Genomic DNA, 21552 nt, shown 5'->3' on the forward strand with positions numbered 1-21552 from the left:
TCAAAATCAAGCTTATGCTACTCAACAAAATCCTCATGAGATGAAGACAATGTTCATCAAGAGGCTAATTTGGTTCATTATAATGTCTCTCCAGAAAAGGTACTACATGTTCGTGATGGTTCTCTCTTTATTGTTGATTCTGGTGCTATTGGGGCAACATGACATATCAATTGCAATGGTTACACAATTATCATCCAATTCCTATCAAGAAAGTGGTTTATCTTTTGATAATACAACTTGCCTTATATTTGGAAACTTCTTCCTCAACCAAAATACTGCGAGCGAGGAGTTTTATATGTTCCTGATTTACAAAGAAACTTACTTTCTATTGCGTGGCTTGTGGATCTTGGTCTATTTGTTGGATTCGATAATACAAAGTGTCGCATCAAAAAGGATGGCACCACTATTGTGGTTGCTCCTCGACATGGTAATCTCTTTGAACCTTCATTGAATGAGGATGTTGCAAATGTTGTTACAGCTCTAGGAGATTTGGATTGTAAGCTATGGCATCATTGGTTTTCTCACTCAAATTTCTCAAAGCTTCTTGATATTCATCGTCATGATCTTCTGAGAGGTATGGACCTCAAATCCCACTCGCATCCACCTGCATATGGGGATATGTGAATATTGTGCTCTAGGCAAACATCATCGTAAGCCATTTCCAATGTCTACAAATATTCATTCAAATAATCTTTTGGATCTCATTCATACTGATATTTGTGGACCCTTTCCTCCATCCAAGTCTTGCTACCGTTACTTCATTACTTTTATTGATGACTATTCACGGTATACAAATGTCTTTTTGCTATGACATAAATCAGAAGCATTGGACACATTTAAGAGGTACCAAATATCTGTGGAGAATCACACTGGTCGAAGAGTCAAAATTCTTCGAAGTGATAATGGTGGTGAATATATTTCCAACTTATTTCATGATCATTGCATCAACCACGGCATCCACCATTCCATATTCTCCCCAACCAATAGAATGGAGTTGCAGAGCGAAAGAATCGTACAATTTTGAATGCAATCAAATGCATGCTTATTCATTCTGGATTATCTCGCTCTTTTTGGACAGAAGTAGTATTGACAGATGTTTTTGTTCAAAATCATCTTCCAACTACTGCACCTTCTAGTAAGATTCCAATCGTGCAGCTTGGACAGGACAAACTCCTTCTGTTGCACATTTCAAAGTCTTTGGGTGTATTGCTTATATTCATGTCCCAAAAGAGACACGACACAAGCTAGAACCTTCAGCTTTGAAGGTTATTTTTATTGGTTATTCTGACAACTCAAAGGGTTACAAGTTTTACAATCCAAGTTCTCAAAAGGCAATTGTTAGTCGAGATGCTATATTCAATGAGCAATTGATGGTCCACAAATGATGCTGATGATACAAAAACATTACTCACTTCTTTTTCTTTTCTACTTTTGGACAATGATTTGCATGATGATGACAACACTCTTTTGATGGATATTGGGGACAAGTCTATTGATGTTCATCCTATAGTTTCAAAGGAGACTGCTATAGATCTTGATATCTATGTTGATCTTCCTATTGAACTTGAGCATGGTGCAAATCATGTATATGATGAGTGATGATCTTGAAACCTTTAATCACGTATTGGTTGTTTGTGAAGATCCTTCAACTTATGCAGAAGCTCCATAAAAGGAACAATGGAAGGAAGCCATGGAAGCTGAATATGAGTCTTTGATCTCGAAAGGTACATGGGTTCTTACCAATCTACCTTCTGATCGTACTCCTATCAAATGTAAGTGGGTTTTCAAAACTAAAACAAAGGTAGATGGATCCTTTGATAAATTCAAAGCTCTTTTAGTTGCAAAGGGATACTCACAAATTACAGGGATTGACTATTATGACACTTTTTCATCCGTAGTTTGTAGTACAAGTATTCGAGTACTACTAGCTTTTGTAACTCAATTTGATTTGGAAATACATAAAATGGATGTTAAGATGGCTTTTCTTAATTGAGACTTAAAGGAGGAAATACATAAAATGGATGTTAAGACGGCTTTTCTTAATGGAGACTTAAAGGAGGAAATATATATGGAGCAACCTGAAGGATTTACAATTTCCAGAAAGGAACATCTTGTATGCCAACTCCACCGTACTTTGTATGGACTAAAACAAGCTTCACGATCATGGTACATCAAGATTGATCAATTTCTCACATCTCACGGGTTTGTTTCTTGCTTCTTTGATCCAAATCTTTATATTAAGCGCAATGTGGATAACCATTTTGTGATATTGGCCCTTTATGTTGATTACACTATACTTGTGTCTAATAATCTATCTTTCATGCAACAAGTAAAAAAGGTTTTATCCTCGGCCTTTGATATGGTAGATCTTGGCGACATCCATTCATACCTTGGTATTTAAGTTCAAAGGTATCGTCACAATGGTATTTTGCTTCTTCGTCAAACAAAGTTTATCCAAGATATTGTTCAAAAGTTTGGATTGGCTACTGCACATTCGGCAAACACTCCTTGTCTTGCAAGCTCTACTAGGAGTACTTCTGCAAATATTGAGGCTGGATCATTAGCTTTAAATCAACCCTATGCTAATCTTATTGGTTGTCTTCAATTTGTGGGCATGAGCACTCGTCCTGATATTCTGCTTGCAGCAAATTTGTTAGGACAATACTTGTCCTCTCCATCTACAAGACATTGGTCTCAAGCTATACGTGTTTTGAAGTACTTGAAGGACACTTCAAATTTCGGACTTGTATATCACCGTCAAGAAGACATATCTTCATCAATTTCTCTTAATCTTTTGGATTATTCAGATGCTGATTGGGCAAGCTCTAACTTGTCCATGCGATCCACCAGTGGTAATTGCTTCTTTATTAATGGCTGTTTGGTATCTTGGGCTAGCAAGAAACAACGCTGTATTGCAGTTTCTACTACAGAGTCTGAATATGTAGCTGCATCTTTAGCAGCTCGTGAATTGGTTTGGTTTCGAAAATTGCTTGCTGATATTGGTCATTCTCCTTCCTCAAGCACTCCTCTTAGATGTGACAATCAAAGTGCTATTAGTCTAGCCAAGGACTACGTGCAACATAGCAAGTCCAAGCATATTGCAGTTCATTATCACTATGTTTGACATGAAGTAAGGAAAGGAGCAATAATGGTAGAACATTGTCCAACTGATCAAATGATTGCAGACATTCTCACCAAAGGACTCCATGAAGCTCGGTTTATACTTTTGCGAGCGATCAGAACTTGGAGTTGCGACGGCCTCTCTTTTTGGAGATTAGCACATCTCACGTCATGTCAATTTTGTCTAGACTTGTACATAGCCTATAGGCTTTAGGACACTTCACACATTACTTCACATCATGCACATTTATTCTTTGTACTTTGTATATAGAAGCACATTGCACATGGACTTTAAGGTGGCATTGTACATTTATATGTAGGAGCTCGGGTTTTTCTCTTGTGCTCCCAAGGGTTTTTTTACTAGCAGCTGGAGACCTTTACTTGAGTGGGGGTGTTGGAACTATATATAGCTAGCCCTAACTCACTCTAGGTCTTGCCTATATATATGTGACTTGTGCCTAATATGATTCATTATTGTGGAGAGTATGTGGTGTCTCTTGTCTCGTCTCTCTCCCTCTCTCAACATAGCTCTCCTACCTTCTTTGCGTCTCTCTCCCTCTCTCAACATAGCTCTCCTACCTTCTTTGCGCTACCCACGCACGAACCGTGAAGCTTCCTGCTTTCATTGCCGTACACAATCTCCAAGCCCCCGAGTATCTCGGTGTAGTAAATGGTGACCTTCGAAATGCCTGAGTTATGCCATCCATCGGCGAAGGCGTCACCGCCAGCGCCGCCCCAAGGCCCAAGAATCACTGCTGCAATGATGAGCGTATCAATTATTCTATTAGCTAAGATAGCCTATACGTTACGTTGCCTGGGCAGAACTAGACATCTCGCTAAATCTGTAGGAAAGGAGGAAAGACGTTGTGGTTGGCCGCGATGCGGTGCTGCTGCGGCCCAGCTGCTTCTTAATTATAGGGCGCCCAGCCCAGCCTCCAGGACTCATTGTGGAGTCGAGGACGTAACCGACCGAAGCTACGCAGTTCTCTCGTGCTTCTAAGGTCTGAGTGCTGTCCTGTGTCTTGTCGCCGTCTCGCTTTGATATCTTGTCATCTTCTCTTTTAAACCGTTTTTTTATATTTCAAAAAGAAAGCTGAACCTTTGAATCCAAGGTTAGGCAAAATTACAATCTCCGTTTCAGCCCTGAAAATTAGGACGGCTTTCTTCTGACACTGCTGCAGATGACACTAGCTTCTCCTTGGGCCGTTCTCTCTAGGCCTTAAATTTGAAGCCTATTCTGGGCTTCACAAGCATTTTAGGCTTCATTTGACGCTTATAAATAAAGAAAAGGTTGCAAAAGTGGCACCTCTCAAAAATGAGTGTCAAAATGACGCCCAAGGTTGAGGTGTAGGGTTTCATCAGATATAGGACCCTAGAGGTATATATATGTCTTGAGGTTTATATATGTATTGTGTGTGTTTGGCCATGGATGTGTGTCTAGTATATGACAATGTACTTTACATGTTGATACATTTAAGTCACAAGTTAATAGTCACGTTTGTTACTTGTAAAAATGATATAAGGTACTAGGTAGTGTGTAGACCATAAATATAGACTAATTTAAGATAGAACAACGTAAAGTCATATACTTACCAGGGCCAACATCTAAGTGGGCTAACATTTAGGATGCATTTTGGATAGGACTGAGATGTTTTCAAATTTAAACAACAAGCTTGAATAAATTTGTACAGGATTGAGACATTTTGAAATTTGGGCAATGTTGAATTAAGCTTGAAGAGTTGTAACATGACTTCTAAGGTGCATTTTGGATATGATTGAGATGTTTTGAAATTTGGGCAAAAAGCTTGATTGAAATTTAGATAGGATTGGTGAAATTTAGATAGCTAAGCTTGAAAAAAATGCAAAGTTTGAAAAAAGTCACGAACCTTGAAAATAATGTAAAGTTCCAAATTGACTTCCAAATGGACAGAGGGTGCGTTTTGGATACAATTGAGACGTTTTAAAATTTGTAAGACAAGATTGAATTAATTTTGGATAGGTTTGAGGTATTTTGAGTCACGTTTGTTACTTGTAAAAATGATATAAGGTACTAGGTAGTGTGTAGACCGTAAATATAGACTAATTTAAGATAGAACAACATAAGGTCATATACTTACCAGGGCCAACATCTAAGTGGGCTAACATTTAGGATGCATTTTGGATAGGACTGAGATGTTTTCAAATTTAAACAACAAGCTTGAATAAATTTGTACAGGATTGAGACATTTTGAAATTTGGGCAATGTTGAATTAAGCTTGAAGAGTTGTAACATGACTTCTAAGGTGCATTTTGGATATGATTGAGATGTTTTGAAATTTGGGCAAAAAGCTTGATTGAAATTTAGATAGGATTGGTGAAATTTAGATAGCTAAGCTTGAAAAGAATGCAAAGTTTGAAAAAAGTCACGAACCTTGAAAATAATGTAAAGTTCCAAATTGACTTCCAAATGGACAGAGGGTGCGTTTTGGATACAATTGAGACGTTTTAAAATTTGTAAGACAAGATTGAATTAATTTTGGATAGGTTTGAGGTATTTTGAAATCTCGAAAACAAAGCTTGAAAAAAATTAGGAATTTTTTGAGACGTGTTGAAATTTGGACAATGAAGCCTGAAAAAATCATGCAAAGTTGCAAATTAACGTGCACAATTTAAGCCAAGTTTTCAAAATTAAACACACATGAAACCGCAGGCTAGGCTTCAAATTTAAGGCCTGGTTCTCTCTCTCTCTCTCTCTCTCTCTCTCTCTCTCTCTCTCTCTCTCTCTCTCTCTCTCTCTTTTAAATAGCACATGCTCAAATACAATGCTGATTCGTTATCCTTATCTAGGATCATTATTACAATCAAGCCTAAAACTTGAAGGCTACAATCAGGTCTAGAATTTGTAGTGCTCGAAAAAAACTATTTTTAAAAAAATTAGAAAACCTTCATATATAAAATTAAGAAATTATCAATAAAGAGTTTTTTCATTTTTGAATGTATTTGTATTATATTCTCTCAAATTTTGCAAGTATTGGCACCTTCAAGCTATAAATTTGTAGGTATTTTGAAGGTTATCTACTTAACTCGGGTTTTTTTCAAGCACTACACTCGAGAAAAACTATTTTTTTAAAAATTGAAAAACCTTCATATATAAAAATAAGAAATTATCAATAAAGAGTTTATTTTATTTTTGAAGGTATTTGTATTATATTCTCTCAAATTTTGCAAGTATTGGCACCTTCAAGCTATAAATTTGTAGGTATTTTTTAAAATTTGAAGGTGATATTACACTAAACCCGGGTTTTTTTCAAGCACTGCAATTTTGAAGCCCCATATTTGAAGGGCTTTTCTTTTAACTTTCTTTTCTTTATAAAGAGATTAGAAGGGTATATAACTAAATTTCCCAAAACTATTCCCTTCCTTTGAAGAGTAATTGTGTTTTCACCCTCCTTGTGAAGTTTTTGACCCCCTTGGAAGGGAACTGCAACCTTCCATTTAGCCTTTAGGTAAAGGCTACCACTAAAAAGAAGCTTGCAAATAAAGGCCATAAAAGTCAAATTTCCTTACTAGTGGGCCGAGATAGCATCTAGGCTTTCAATTTTGAAAATTTTGAAGTCTAGGGGAGGGTTGCGAATTTCAAGCTTGATTACAATCCATAGTACTCACCCTCTATTCCAGAAATATATTTTATTGAGCTGGATTGAAAATCTTCTCATTGTAAATTTTGAAGTCTAGGGTAGGGTTGCAAATTTCAAGCTTGATTACAATCCATAGTACTCACCCTCTATTCGAGAAATATATTTTATTGAGCCAGATTGAAAATCTTCTCATTGTAAATTCACCGAACCCATCAATTTTCAAGGGCAAGGGTACTTATCAAAAATCAAGTATGCTGACACTGTATCACATGGGGTCTTTAAGACCTTCTTTAAGTGAGATATCAACAATTAGGAGAGAGTCATGTCCCATCACACTATTTTATAGCCGTTCATTAATCTAAAAGTAAACTAACAACAATTGATCAAGTTTTCTAGCATTTTTTCGATGAGTTAATAAGAAAAGTAAATTAGGAAAAGTAAACTAGGGAGAAGAGAGGGTAAACTAGAGAGAACTAGGAAAATAAACTAGGGAGAGGATAAATTAGAGAAAACTAAGAAAGTAAACTAGGAAAAACTAGGGGCCTAGGATTTAAATTAGGATTTGTTAATAATAATAATAAAAAGACAGTTGACAATGTGGTGGTAATAGTGAATTCGTTAGAGCTTATCTCTTTAAGCTAGAGGTCTCAGGCTCGATTCTGACCTACACTTACCACAAGTAAATCTTTTGGATTTTGAGATTTAGGACTTATATTTTTTTTGGGGGTTTTTTGAGGGCGTTCCACAAAATCATACATCATACATCCTACATTTTTTTCATCCTTTCGAATCTCAAAGATTTAATCCCATTCAACATTAATACTAGTTTGGTAGCTCGGTAGGACGTAAATATGTCTTTTCAGGGGTTTACTAAAAAAATCATATCTTGTGAATGGAAGTAGTATTTTTGCGTTTCTTTTCTATGGCATGTCTTCATTAATGTTGCAAACCTTAGAAAATTATTAAAATGAAAAAAATAACCTTAAATATAATTGATAAATAACCATAAGTAGAGGAATATCTAGCAATGAAGTTACGAATTTACAAAGTAGGCTCCTATGTGCAAGAAAAAAATTGATCTCAACTAATTATAAATTTCTCCTAAACCATACAAAGTATTTAAGATCAGATGAGAGATAGATTTTTTATGGCAAAAAAGTTTAATGCATTAATAATTAATTAAATTAAATTTACTTCATAGAATCTCTTTTTAGCTGTTGAGTCTTTGACACTGAAAATACAACAACAATGTGAGCTTATAAAGTGGTTTTCATTTAGTTATACTAATAAATCAATGTCTCCATTGAAGTAATTGGTCAAGAATACATAGCTACATATTTCAATTTAGTTAGCTAGTGTACTATAGTGTTGAGGACTAGTCGCTCCTAGCTAGTGCTCACAAAAAATGGCATTTTAATGTATTTTTATCGACTAGGGTTAAGAAACATTGGTTGAGATTTAAAGTAGTCCTTATTTTAAGAAATAAATTTTTTATATATTTTAGTTATAAAATTAGATAGATTTAAGAATTATCCTTATTTTGATTTTTTGAAAAAATATATATTTTTTAGCACTGCTCCTAGCACAAACATTGGTTCTTTCTTTCGTAATCCATATTCACATGCCCAAAGCACATTGCCTTTGTAGGCACACTTAGGGTCACCCCTTAATTACACAGCTATAGCCAGAGTTGATTTCAGACGAGAATTCATGAAATTTTTTGATGTCGGGTTATAAGTAAATATTTTCTTTCAAGTGATGTTTTAAAATAAAAACAGTCTTAACAAATTGTTACTGTTATGAACTTTTAGGCATGCTTTTTCCATGTACAAACACATTTTTTTATTGGTGACATCAACATAGTTAATGGACTAAAATGGTAAAAGGCTTCTACTAAAAAATTGTATTACAAGCTTTTATATATGTAGAATGTATGAACAAAATATTAAATCATTCCCTTCTAAATATAAAATACATGTAGAAAGCTTCCACTTAAAAATTGTATGGAAAAATTTTGTATATATGTAGAATGTGTGAACAAAATAGAAATCCTTGACTTCAAAATATATAATGCAATTAACATGTTAAGAAAACTTGGGCCATGAAATAAAGTTATATGGATTTTAACTCCATTTACTCAAAATTAAGACATGCATAACCATGAAAGACCACAAATCATAATTTCTTGAGGGCATTCCACAAAATCATACATTATACATTGTACATTTTTTTGCATCCTTCTGAATCTTGAAGATTTGATCCCATTCAACATTAACACTAGTTTGGTACCTCAGTATGACATAAATATGTCTTTTCAGGGGTTTGCTAAAAAATATTCAAATCTTGTGAATGGAAGCGGTATTTTTGCATTTCTCTTCTAAGGCATGTCTACATGAATGTGGCAAACCTTAGAAAATGAATAAAATTATAAAAATAACCTTAAATATAATTGATAAATCACCATAAGTAGAGGTATATCTAGCACTATAATCCAAAGAGGCTACGGATTTACAAAGTAGGTTCCTACATGCAAGGAAAAAATGATCTCGACTCCCTATAAATTTCTCTTAAACTTTACATAGTATTTACGAGATGAGAGATAGATTTTCCATGCTAAGAAAATTTATTACATTAATAATTAATTCAATTGAATTTACTTCTTAGAATCTCTTTTTAGTTTGTTAAGTCTTTGACACCCAAAATATAAAAACAATGTGAGCTTATACTAATATATTGATTTCTTCATTAAAGTAATTCATCAAGAATGTGAATGTAATGATAGTATATTTTAAGCTCTCTTAAAATTATTATTCTACCCTCCTCGGGTAATTTGGGGATGCTTGGATTATCTTTATGTCATGCCAAATCATGGGTTAGGCCATTATAAATATTAATATGTTTGGTATACATTGACATATGGTTGGGGCCTCCAATGTTTATTACAGTTGGTTTGTATGGAAGGGTGATTCATGGGTTACTTATGCTTGGCAAACATGTGTGTTATATACTGATGAAATATTTATTTTATCAATTTGTTATTATTTTGTAGGTGAAGAGGATGCAAAAGATTGAGGATAATACACACAATATTATTTGTTGGCACACATTTTCGTAAACAAGCTTTATATATACATGTGCTAGCTTGTGCACATTTTGATTTATTTGGAAAGCTTTGATTTATCAAGCTTATACTTGAAATTTAATACTTTTGTGAAGTGTGATATTCTTTAACCCCAACCTTAATTTATGGACACTCTATTTTGAGCATAAGAGAGTGCCGTGCAAGTAAAAGCACCTTTTTGTTATTTTGGAGGTATGACCTATTTTGGAATGAAGAATTACGTAAATACTGATGTGTGGGGAGAGGCCACACACATGAGGGGGGATGATTGCACCCAATGTTGAGTTGTTATCTTGAGCTAAGTATTTACTTGTTATTTTTTCAATTGTTGAATATGTTGAATTTGTGGTCTTTGATGAGTTAATTAGGTTGAATAATCTATTTTCTTACAAGTTCCTATTTTCTCTATTTTCTTAGAATTAGATTCATGTCATGGGCATCAGAGCTATGGGTGGAGGAAGATGGAGGTAAGATTTACAAGCTTGAAAGCTTAAATCAAAGGTTTTAAAGAGTTACAGGCTTTTAACCAAAGATCAAAGACCAAAAAAACAAAGGAGATGGTAAACCACTCTGCTAAATCCACCAAACCACCCTTCCTCTTGAAAGTGGTTTTTCCCAACTCTTAGCCTCCACATGATCTGGCCATATGGATGAATGTAACAATTGAAGGAGGCTTAAGATAAATTATCAGATTTCTAAACCACTGTTACTAAGGGAAATCCATCATGGAGGGTGGATATTTTCCCATAGATCAATTTTACGAAGAAGCGCTAATTATCGTTTACAAGCTAAATTATTTTTAGATTAATAAGCTTAATTAAATTGGAGAAAACTCAAGTTTGTAAGTGGGAAATTGAGGCAATTGATTATTTATTCTTCTCTTCCAATCGTGGGGTAGTAGTAGGAAGTGACGAACACGCTTGGCAGTAGCTTATTTTCCTCATAGTCGCACTACGCCAGAATCAGCGGAGTAGATAGTGAATATTTCTTTTACTTTTTAAAGCTTAGGCTTCAAGCCTTAAGTCTTTAAAGCTTGTATTAAATATAAGCTTTAAAAAAAGAAGCAGCTTATAACGCTTAAACATAAAAGCTTTTAAAGCCTCAAAATTGCTCATATTTTTTTAAAAAAGAAGAAGAAAGGGAGCTCAATTTGTTGTAGGAAATTACAGAAAAGCTTCTATCCCTCTTTTGAAAAATTTGAAGGCCTCTTTCAATCAAAATTTTGGGCATCATCAAGGGATAAAAAAATGAGAATTTTTAGAGGTGTTATCTTTGACTTCACTTTCTTCAACACATCAAGCTTTGACAGGATTTTTAGATACTCAACAGATTTGAAGTGGAATCTCGCACTAAAGTCAATTGAAACTCAAGCTTCTTGACCACACTTGGGATTCATTCGGAATTGGAGAAAAAGGGCGGTGCTTAGATCAACCTTCTGACAAACTTCAAACCTAAATTGAACACGGTTCAAGAGCTAAGTTTCTCATATTTATTTATTTATCCACATCATAAAATGATATTTTCTTTATTTATTTGCAATGGCCAATCTACCTGCACAACCGAGTATGCAAGGGTAACTTTTTGCACTTCAAGAAAAAATTGCAAGTGAGTGAACTCCCATTGATGCAAGTTAGAGCGACATGTGAAGCGTTCTAAGCACAAGCGTGCCTTGTTAGTGGCCAACCAGCCATCTAGACTTCTTTCCATTTTGTAACAACTAGACATCTAGACTGAGTTGTAACAAAACAAGAAAGCTTAGCCCATAATAGAAGGAAAAAGAAGGAAGAAGAAACTTTCGAGTCGGATTCTTTCTTTTTCTTTTTGAGGTTTTTTTTTGTCTACTTCAAGATCCCTTTTGCTCTGGTTGTTGCACCTACTATATCACTTGTTCAATGGTGAGGGTATCCAAGTCATATGAGGCTATCACTATCTAGAGCTGGTCCCTCAATCCTCTCACAAACCATTGACTCAGTGTGGCTACTATAGGTTTGTTTGGATGGTCCAGAGGTTTGTTTGGATGGTCCACATGCAATAATAATGCTCTGAATTATGTTGCATAGTCTTTTGTTGACCTCTTCTTCTGAGTTAGCCTTTGCAGAGAGAGAGAGAGAGAGAGAGAGAGAGAGAGAGAGAGAGAGAGAGAGGAGTCAAAAGCATGGAGATTAATATATTACAAGAGAGAGAGAGAACAAACACGAGGGAGGAGTGAAAAGCATGGACCTTAATTTATTAAGAGAGAGAGAGAGAGAGAGAGAGAGAGAGAGAGAGAGAGAGAGAGAGAACAAACAAGAGGTAGGAGTCAAAATCATAAAGCTTGATATATTACAAGAAATTGCCTAATACTCTCATTAGGGAAGAGTTAAAGGACATTATCATCATTGGCCACAATTAAGTGAAATAACTAATTAAATGGACTACACACACATGTCAAAAGCCCACACACATCGGACTGATCCGCTCTTCCAGACACACTGAATGCATAATTGTAGCTTCCATTGCACTCAGGGTTCATGGACCATGACAGCAGTTCGTCTTCAAAAATTTGAATGTCTGCACAATTTTGTTGCATCAAAAGTCCACTGCCACCACTGTCTTCATCACTAAACCATTTTTTCAGGGTTTGTTCACGCAAAGAGAATGCCACCATCTCTTGGGTTCACTCCTAATCAGCCATAAAGGCAGAAATCAACTAGGATCGCCAAAGTGTTCGTAGTAGCTGAATGCTATCAACAGAAAATACAAAGAGAATATCATTACTTGTAATTTCATTGCTTCATTCATGATGCCGAATACAAAAGATGGTGGTAGTTATGCTTCTATGCACGTGAAGGTGAAAAGGTGAGATGTGAAGAGGTATAAATATATTTTAATGGGTGGATTCCCTGTAAGGTCTACGTACCAATATATAAATGTAATAAGAAGGCATGATGTCTTAGATTCCTAACACTTTTCTCTATAGTGGTAGAAGGATATCTTTGGGATTCCATGCACTTCATACCATGCTCGACAACAAACAATCATACCATTTAGTTTAAATTCATATTGAATCTTCTACATTTTTGAGCCTTGAAGCCAAGATACAGAGAGCACATCATATACATAGTTTGTACTGGTTTCTTGAAACTTCCCCCGAATCTCTTGAGGTATGCTCAGTACCATGTCATGATCTGCGAGCTAACAACATTTACTCTGACAACAATCAATAGTGGAAACCCTTTGCACTGATTCAACTGACACATAAAAACTGCAAGTTGGTGGTGCTCTCTCCTTTGGAATTCTATTTATGAAAGTTTAGATCATTTTTTTAAAATGTTGGTGCATCATTATCCACTATTGGAAACTCATTATTAGTAGTCTATTCTCAATCAACTTGCATGGTCTCATTGGCTACATAGCATTGTAATGGGATGTTTTCTAGCATTGTAGTCTGTTATATGGGCCACTTAACTAAGCTAATGCTATCCACATCAGGTATAGTTCTGCTTGATGTACTCTCATGTGTCCTTTCAATAGCCACACCCACATAATCCTCATCAACAACTTGCTCAAAGTTGACACAGTTGTTTGGAAACACATACAAGATCAACCCCTTGTACATCATCACTACAACAGAATGAGGGTGTAGCAGTGAAAATAGCAACACTTTTATAATTACAAGGGTAGGCATATGTCGGGCTTATTTTGCTGCTAAATATGCTGCTATTTTTACTACAACGGATTCGTTGTATAGCAACAAAAATATTGTTGTTTCTCAATAGCGATATTTCACTTTTTTGCATCTAAAGATCACTGTAGGGATATTTTGCTGCTATTTGCGTTGCCCAGCACCGAAAGCACTACGTAGTAAAAAGAAGCTGGGGTAGATTGGGGAGTCTGCACACATGACTCCCCAGTCTTCTCTAGCTCTTTTTTTTAAATTAAAAGAGAGTCATAGTTTTATGACACAAACATAAACATAAGAAACAAATAGATTGTGAAGAATGCAATTGAGCCAAAAATATCTTTTATTTCACGAAGTGTCGGGTCTTTTGCCATATATACAAAAAATATATCAATGAAAAGGTGGCTAACTAGAATCCTCATTGGATTCCGAGCGATCATCATCATAATCTTCCTTGTCCTCTAGTTCACTTTCTTCCACCGCTTTATGCTCGTTAATGAGGATCCTTATCTTTCTCTTCCCCTTCATCCTACATACATGCCATCAAGCACAAGGTAAGAAAGAGCAATAAAATACAATTAGATGTAGATAAGAGAAGGGTTTAGGCTCACTTATCCCATTTGCTTTGAGTCCCCAAAACGGACTTGTCCAAGTGTATGCCTTGCATACGCATCCACACCAACAATTACGGACGGGGGGCTTTGTATCCATAGTTGTACTCCTCCTTTGTTGTGGGTCACGCCCAACAACATCCCTCTATGGAAAACAATTAAGAAAATATACAATTAGTTAGAGAAAACAATATAATACAAAACAAAATGAAAGAGGAGAAGAAATGATTACTAAAATAGGTACTTACGAAAGGAGCAATGAAGGAGGACTAAAAAAGTATCTATTATCAATTAAGAAATTGTGATACTCAAGAGCTTCAAAATGGATTTTCATACTACTCTCATCAAGAGCCAAAGTAGGGTTTTATAATTAAGATAACAGTTGTATCAAGATAACACTTTTGTAATATATTTATATAAATAGAAATTTTTTTATAGTTGCACTCTGTAGCACATCCTCAATCATGCTAACATGGTAGATGACCCAAGGAGTCTAAGCTTCAAGTATACACATAGAAGATAGCGAAGAAGAGGATGCATCGTCTACCTTCTCCTCAGGGAAAGGCACATGAACTATTGATGGTGTTGGTATAGATAGCAATGATTATAAGCAACCATATTTCTAGGTGAAAAGCCGAGCTCCATTGTAAAGTCCTAGAGTTATAAAGGACTTCCTTGTGTGTGTAACATTGTATGTGTGAGTGCCAGGTTGAGTACCATAGCAACCATGGTGGGAAAAAATGTTTGACAAAACCAATAAATTTGATGATTTTCAATTATAATCTCAAAAAGTAAGCAAAACAAAGTCTTTTTTTCTTGTCAATTTTTGTAAGAAATGTGTAAATTGCCCAAAATTTTATCATTTTTTGGTAGTGTTGTACGCATGCGTAGACCACTTTTCAAAAAGAGGTAAAAAGTGAACCTTTTTGATGGAATCTTTAAAAGATGCCAAATGTTTCTCATTTTCAAGAAATATTACCTATTTTATCCGTATAATAGTGTTATGTCACTATTGAATTGCAACCATGCCATATCACCTTTAAGAGTGTGCTTGGGGAGAGAATTTCACATTGTCTTACTATGAAAAGCACTACAAGCTTTGATCTTCACACTTAAATTAGGCTCAAAATGGGAGAGTGAGAGAAGGGGTAGGAGGGGGCAGCTATTAGCTAAGAAGGATGGAGAAATGATATATGAATTTACCCTAAAAACATGTACATGTCATATACTAACGTGCAAGGAGGCTAGTGGCATTCCCCCAAACTCCTACTGCTATAGGCCATTATAAGGGGCTCTAGACTCCCCATTTGGGGGCCCTATGTGCCATCTTGGCCCCACGTGAATCATAGGGGAAACCCTCGAACCCTCCATTATAGGCGATAGTTCTATGTGAGTGGTGACAACACTTTTTTACTATGCCTTTCCTCATTCTACCATGAACATCCTACCACATGAAAACAAGTGTTTTTTTTTATTTTTTTAAATGGATTCTACAATCCTTTTATTTGATTGGTATTCTATATTTCTGTTAGCTTCTTTGATTTTTTACAATAGCTTGTGGGGTAGGATTTTAGAATCTCTTTTCCTTGTTAGTTTACATGGCTATGTTTGACACATAGTTCAAGGTTGGATTCTATGATCCCTTTTGAATAAGTTTTTCTTTTCTTGGTTTTGTAATTGACTACACAAATTATTTTAAATTTGTATTTTATGTTGGTAGAACCCTTTTGCATTAATTTAGGAAAAGATCTTATTACATTTATTTTTCTTAATTAAAAGAATCCATTATGATATGTTTTTTTCTACCCTTTTTTTTTGTTATTAAGGTTCATGGCTTCTCAAATGGTTACTAGTCCACAAAAGAAAAGACAACAAATAATATCCCTCAACTAGAAGATTGGTTGTGAATAAAGACTTAGTGGAGGAGGGCTCTCATAAAGTCTTACTTCAAGTATAAGATTTCCACCACCAATAAGTCTTGGATTTTAAGCTAGGAAAGTTTCATCTTCTTTAAACTCTATTGAAAGAGAACTCCAAACTAAGAAAACTAGGAAAATAAAATTCAATGATCCTTAGTGGGATAAGGCCAAGTATCGCGTTTGGTCCGTGCAATTGGGATTACTTGGAGAAAGGATACAACTTGTTAGACCAACTACTCCTTATTTGATACTTTCCTCAAATACAGGACATCCAAAAGATCCCAAGAAGGACATTAACATCTCCCTTGTTGGAAGGAAGAAAAAGAGCAAATAGTCAGAATGGAGTGGACTCTTGTACATTCTTTGTGAGACAAATGAAGGGATGAATCTTATGATTTTTTCCAATGGAAGTGATTTTAGCATTGAGGATGATGTTTCTCCTCAAATCACTCATCAAGATTTGCTTTACGAAGAAACATATACTTTAATTTTCAAACTTAAATTTTTCTTACTATACTCCAAAATTCTTTAATATTTATTATCACTTTCTATTCCTTCCTTTTTAACTTTTATACTTTGATCTTTTTTTGGGCACTCCCTATGTGCTAGTATTAAAGAGGTCATGGAGAGTATGTTTGGCAGTCCCTTTGTGTGCTGGTCTTAAAGAGGTCATGAAAAGTATGTTTGATAAAAAAGAGGGATCAAATGATAAAGAAAATGAACTTTTCATACTTTTTTAACTTTTATACTTTGACCTTTTTTTGGGCAGTCCCTCTATGCTGGTCTTAAAGAGGTCATGGAAAGTATGTTTGGCAATCCCTTTGTGTTGGTCTTAAAGAGGTCATGGAAAGTATGTTTGGCAGTCCCTCTTTGCTCGACTTAAAGAGGTCATGAAAAGTTAGGATGGTATGTATAATATGTCCAAATGAGATAATCTATAACCATGAAAGGAAATTAACCTTTCCTTGTGAGTACTATAAACATTGTAAGAGCCATATTGTAAGAGCCATGCACTCACATGATCTAGGCTTGCCAAAGGCTAATATAGACATTGGGTTTTGACTTACCATATCTCTAGGTACAAAATATTAATTAATAATTTATTAAAAACAATACATCATGATCACGTTTGCAAACATGATGTAGTTGCACTCTATTTTTAACATTTTCTTTATAAAATCTATGAAAATATTTATAGGATATACTGTATGATTGTGTGTTAAACTCAAACCTTGAAAAACTAAGCAAAAAAAAATCTTTTTTTCTAGGATATATTGTATGATTGTGTGCTCAACTCAAACCTTGAAAAACTAGCAAAAAAGGCCTAAAAGTTATGTCTTATTGTGCATTGATGAGTTCACAAACACTAAGAGTTATGAATTTGTGCCAAGGAGGTGATAACTCAAGTGGTAAAGGTGATTTTCCAAGGACCAAGAGGTCATGGTTTTTCAAAATCCCACAAGGTGCGGCGATCACCTCTATTCGCAGATTTAAAAAAAATTCCTAAGTGGTAGTGAGAAAGGATAACAATAGGAGGAGGATCTGCTAGTTGGAACATAAAAAAAAAGAGTTATGCATTTGTGATTGTAATTTTTTCGGACTAGATATATTATTCTAAGGACAAGAGGTCTACGATCACACCCTCTTACCTTTAAAGTAAAATAAGGAGGGCATGTTTTCTTTTCTACGGTTGTTGGTGAAGGATAAACCCCCCTTTGAAAGTTTGAAGGCCTTTAGGCTTTGAAAGTTTCAAGGCAATGAATGAAAGCAACCCAACCACCGACCTTGGACTTTTACGCCCGCCGTAGTGAGAAAACAAGGAGGTGATGTAGTGGATGACGTCGAAGACCTATTATAAAGGTGATGGAGTAGGGGGTATTGCAGACATCCACTTGGTTTCCTTTTGCACATTAGAAGGGTGATCAGAGCAGAGATATCAAGCTTTCATGGCGAGCACCGGAGACAATCATGATGTTCAGCTACTGGACGCTTGGCCCAGCGCCTACGTGATGCGCGTTCATGTGGCTCTCGCTGCCAAGGGCATCGCCTACACTAGCGTTCCCCAAGAGCTTGGGCCTAACAACAAGAGCCCCCTCCTCCTGCAATCCAACCCTGTTCACAAGAAGGTCCCCGTGCTCCTCCACAAGGGCAAACCCATCTGCGAATCCCTCATCATCGTAGAGTACATCGACGAGGCCTTCCCTTCCCCCCATGGCAAAGACTTGCTCCCCAAGGACCCCTACCACAAGGCCATGGCTCGTTTCTGGGCAGATTTCTGTGATAAAAAGGTGAGCATCTTTTAAGGCGGGGGCTAATTATTATAGCGTGCTAATCTTGCATTGAGAAGATACACTTGAACTAAGACCTCTAGTTATTACTGTGGGTGGACAGGTTCTTGAGGCTCTGATGAAGCTTGTTCGGGGGCCAAGGGAGGAGTTTGGAGCAGTTATAGAGGAAAGCAAGGGATATCTGAGTACCTTGGAAGGGGCCTTTGCAAAGGAGCTTCCCTACTTCGGGGGCTCTCAAGTGGGCTTTGTTGATGTGGTGTTGGCCCCCCTCGTTGTGTGGCTGCTGGCATTGGAGTCTGTGGTAGGCCTTAAATGGGACTTCGAGAAGCTGCCTCGTTTTCAAGCCTGGCTGAAGGCCTTTGAAGGCTCCCCTCTTGCGGCGTGCTTGCCAAACCCAGCTAAGCTCACAGAGTTCGCCAAGGGCCTCAGAAAGAGACGATTCCCAAACGAATAAACTGAGCGAATCCTAAGCTTGACGTTCTACCCTTGTAGCAAGAGTTTTGAAGACCCGTGAATAACTTTTTCATTTGGCGCAAGTCCTCCTAAGCTTGACGTTTTGATCCTTTCTTTGTTGTAGTAATTAATGAGTTTTGTAGCCCCCTGAGTAACGTGTTCTTGCATGCCATCGTTTTCATTGGTGCTTTCTTGTCACAATGCAAGGCTTGTGCCAGAATCCACAGCACGCAACTTTGCTTTCTCGTCTTTTTACAAAGAATGTGTAGTGCTACAATTTAACTTAGCTACGGGCCTTAAGTGTTGAAAACATGTCTCTCTCTCTCTCTCCCTCTCTCTCTCTATATATATATATAATATTATATATAATACTATATATATATATTATTACGGGACTCGTGCGTGATGCTGTAGCATTGTTTGGAATGGAATATATATAGTGTTTAATTTTTGTATTTTTACACACATAAAGTAATTACAATTGTATGTGCGTTTAAGAGCTTAAGAGCGCAAGTGTGAATTATAGAGGCAAAGACAAACATAATGCTAATGATTTTAAGAATCACCATGCATAGTTGGTAGTTCACACAAAGAAAAATGCAATCAAAGCTTTTGGAAATTTGAGAATAGTAAGTATTCATAATTGGAAGTGTAAATTTCCCAAACAAAAATCTAAGTTTCAACAATTTTTGCAAAGGGTATCTCCTAATTTTTAGTGAGCAGTTTAAAATCCAATATCCCCAATCCACTGTGACATAGAAGCTAAAAAAAAGTATATTCAATTAGGAGAATTTAAAATTATAAAAAAGAGTATATTAACACGTAAAGATAATAACTCACCACCATAATAATAACGCTCAGTTGGTGTCTCATGAGGCAGCATAAAAAAAGCATTACATATTATTGATGTCACAAAATGGCTCTTTATTGATGAATGGTGGGTAACATGTAAAGTCACAAAATTGTTGTTTAGTTTGCTCTCAAGCTACCTCTTCATAATAACGTCACTATAGTAGCAAACATAATGCATGTTAGGTTTAAAATATAACACCATAAAAGTAATCAAAATGAAGGGAAAGGAGTATTCAATAGTGCACCCAAATCATGTCTTTTGCATTTGAATTAAAAAACCTCGCTTATGAAAGGCTTTTAATGTTTTAGAAAGATATTTCTAAGGCTTGTGGAGTACCCAAACCTACTTCTTGGTTTTTTCAAAATTTTGATTATTTAATTTTATCTGAGAGAGAGCATGCTCGATACATGTCCCCAATTTTCTCTTTTGTTCATCTCAATCGTGCATCGTGCATTTCAACTGTGCTGATGGCTTTTTCCATGAGCTTGTTCAATGAACACGTTGATGATGATCAATTTGAAAATTTTAACAATTTAAAAAAGGATTCTAGGCCCTAACATTTCTATTAAAAAAGAAATTAGGGAAATTACTATCTATTCTACTTTCTATTATCTAAACGTAGCTTTTAACACTTTGTCCCAATATTTTTAACATTAATTAGTACCATAGTCAAATGTGAATCAACATGATTAGTTTCAGCCATTTGTTTATTATAGCTGAATAATTATCTAAACGTATCTTTTCACACTTCATTGATTGCTATAGCATGAACCAAATCTCATCAATGACAGCCTGCACTACTGCGATAAGCCTAGCTCACCAATCGCAAGAAAGAAAAGGCAACATATGAAAGAAAAGGTAAGATAAGCAAAAGGTTAATTTTGTGCCTACAATAATAGATAGAATAGAGACTTATCTAATTACATCTTGATCACTAACCTTCTCGCCTCCGGATGCTTAATCTAGTGCTCTTGGCTGTGTACCCTTGTAGATTGTTTCGGACCTTATGCAGCAACTCAAATGAATGAATTTTATGGTTGGTGTGTAGGTGATTGTGGCTGCTTGTCATCATCTTATGCAGCGTCAGAGAAAATGATTGATTTCAAAGAGAAAACGATTTGATTCCACGAAGAGAAAGCATCAGAGTTGCAGGTGCCAACGAAAATCGCTCTGATTGCCACGTTGCAAATTATGTGCTCATCAATAATAGATATAGATACATACATACATATATATATATACATGTATATATGTATATATATATGTATATAATATATATATATATATATATATATGTACATAATATATATATATATATATATGTATTTATATTATATATATATATATATATTATGTACATATATATATATATATATATATATATATTATATACATATATATATATAATATATATATATATATATATTATGTACATGTATATATGTATATATATACATATATACATGTATATGTGTATATATATACATATATACATACATACATACATACATATACATATATATATATATATATATATTGCAAGCTTGATGTGATTGCACCTCTTTGTGCAAGTCAAGTTAGGTGTAAAATGTGTTGATGCATTAATATCTTGTTCATTTATCCACTAACCATTGTAGGTCCATCATTAATAAAAAATAAAAAAAGGGTCAATACATCGCTTGAAAAATCACATGTGCAACAATGCTTTCTTTCTCAAACCACTTTGCACAAAATTCTTTTGATTCTCTCAATCCTATGATCTATCAAATAACCGATGTACGAAGTTAGTAGGTTCGCCTTGATTGTTTTAATTTTCTTGAAGAAATCAAGTGGTAATTGAATAGGAGTATACAGATGCAATTGTAACTCCACTAGTATAGTATATCAATAATATTGCCTCTTAAGATTC

At 35.4% G+C, this 21552-nt stretch overlaps 1 protein-coding gene across 1 annotated transcript; it reads left to right on the forward strand.

Moving 5' to 3' along the window:
* Nucleotides 1–17922: 17922 nt before the first annotated feature.
* LOC147611548 (putative glutathione S-transferase parC) lies at nucleotides 17923–18872 on the forward strand. Its single transcript, XM_086784653.1, has 2 exons — nucleotides 17923–18337; nucleotides 18441–18872. Exons 1-2 carry the CDS (start codon nucleotides 17996–17998, stop codon nucleotides 18789–18791), a joined length of 693 nt encoding a protein of 230 aa, XP_086640779.1. The 5' UTR covers nucleotides 17923–17995; the 3' UTR covers nucleotides 18792–18872.
* The last annotated feature ends 2680 nt before the right edge of the window (nucleotides 18873–21552 follow it).

Source organism: Cibotium barometz, chromosome 47 (assembly GCF_041138505.1).
Source record: "Cibotium barometz isolate CiBa-2024 chromosome 47, ASM4113850v1, whole genome shotgun sequence".
NCBI lineage: Eukaryota > Viridiplantae > Streptophyta > Polypodiopsida > Cyatheales > Cibotiaceae > Cibotium > Cibotium barometz.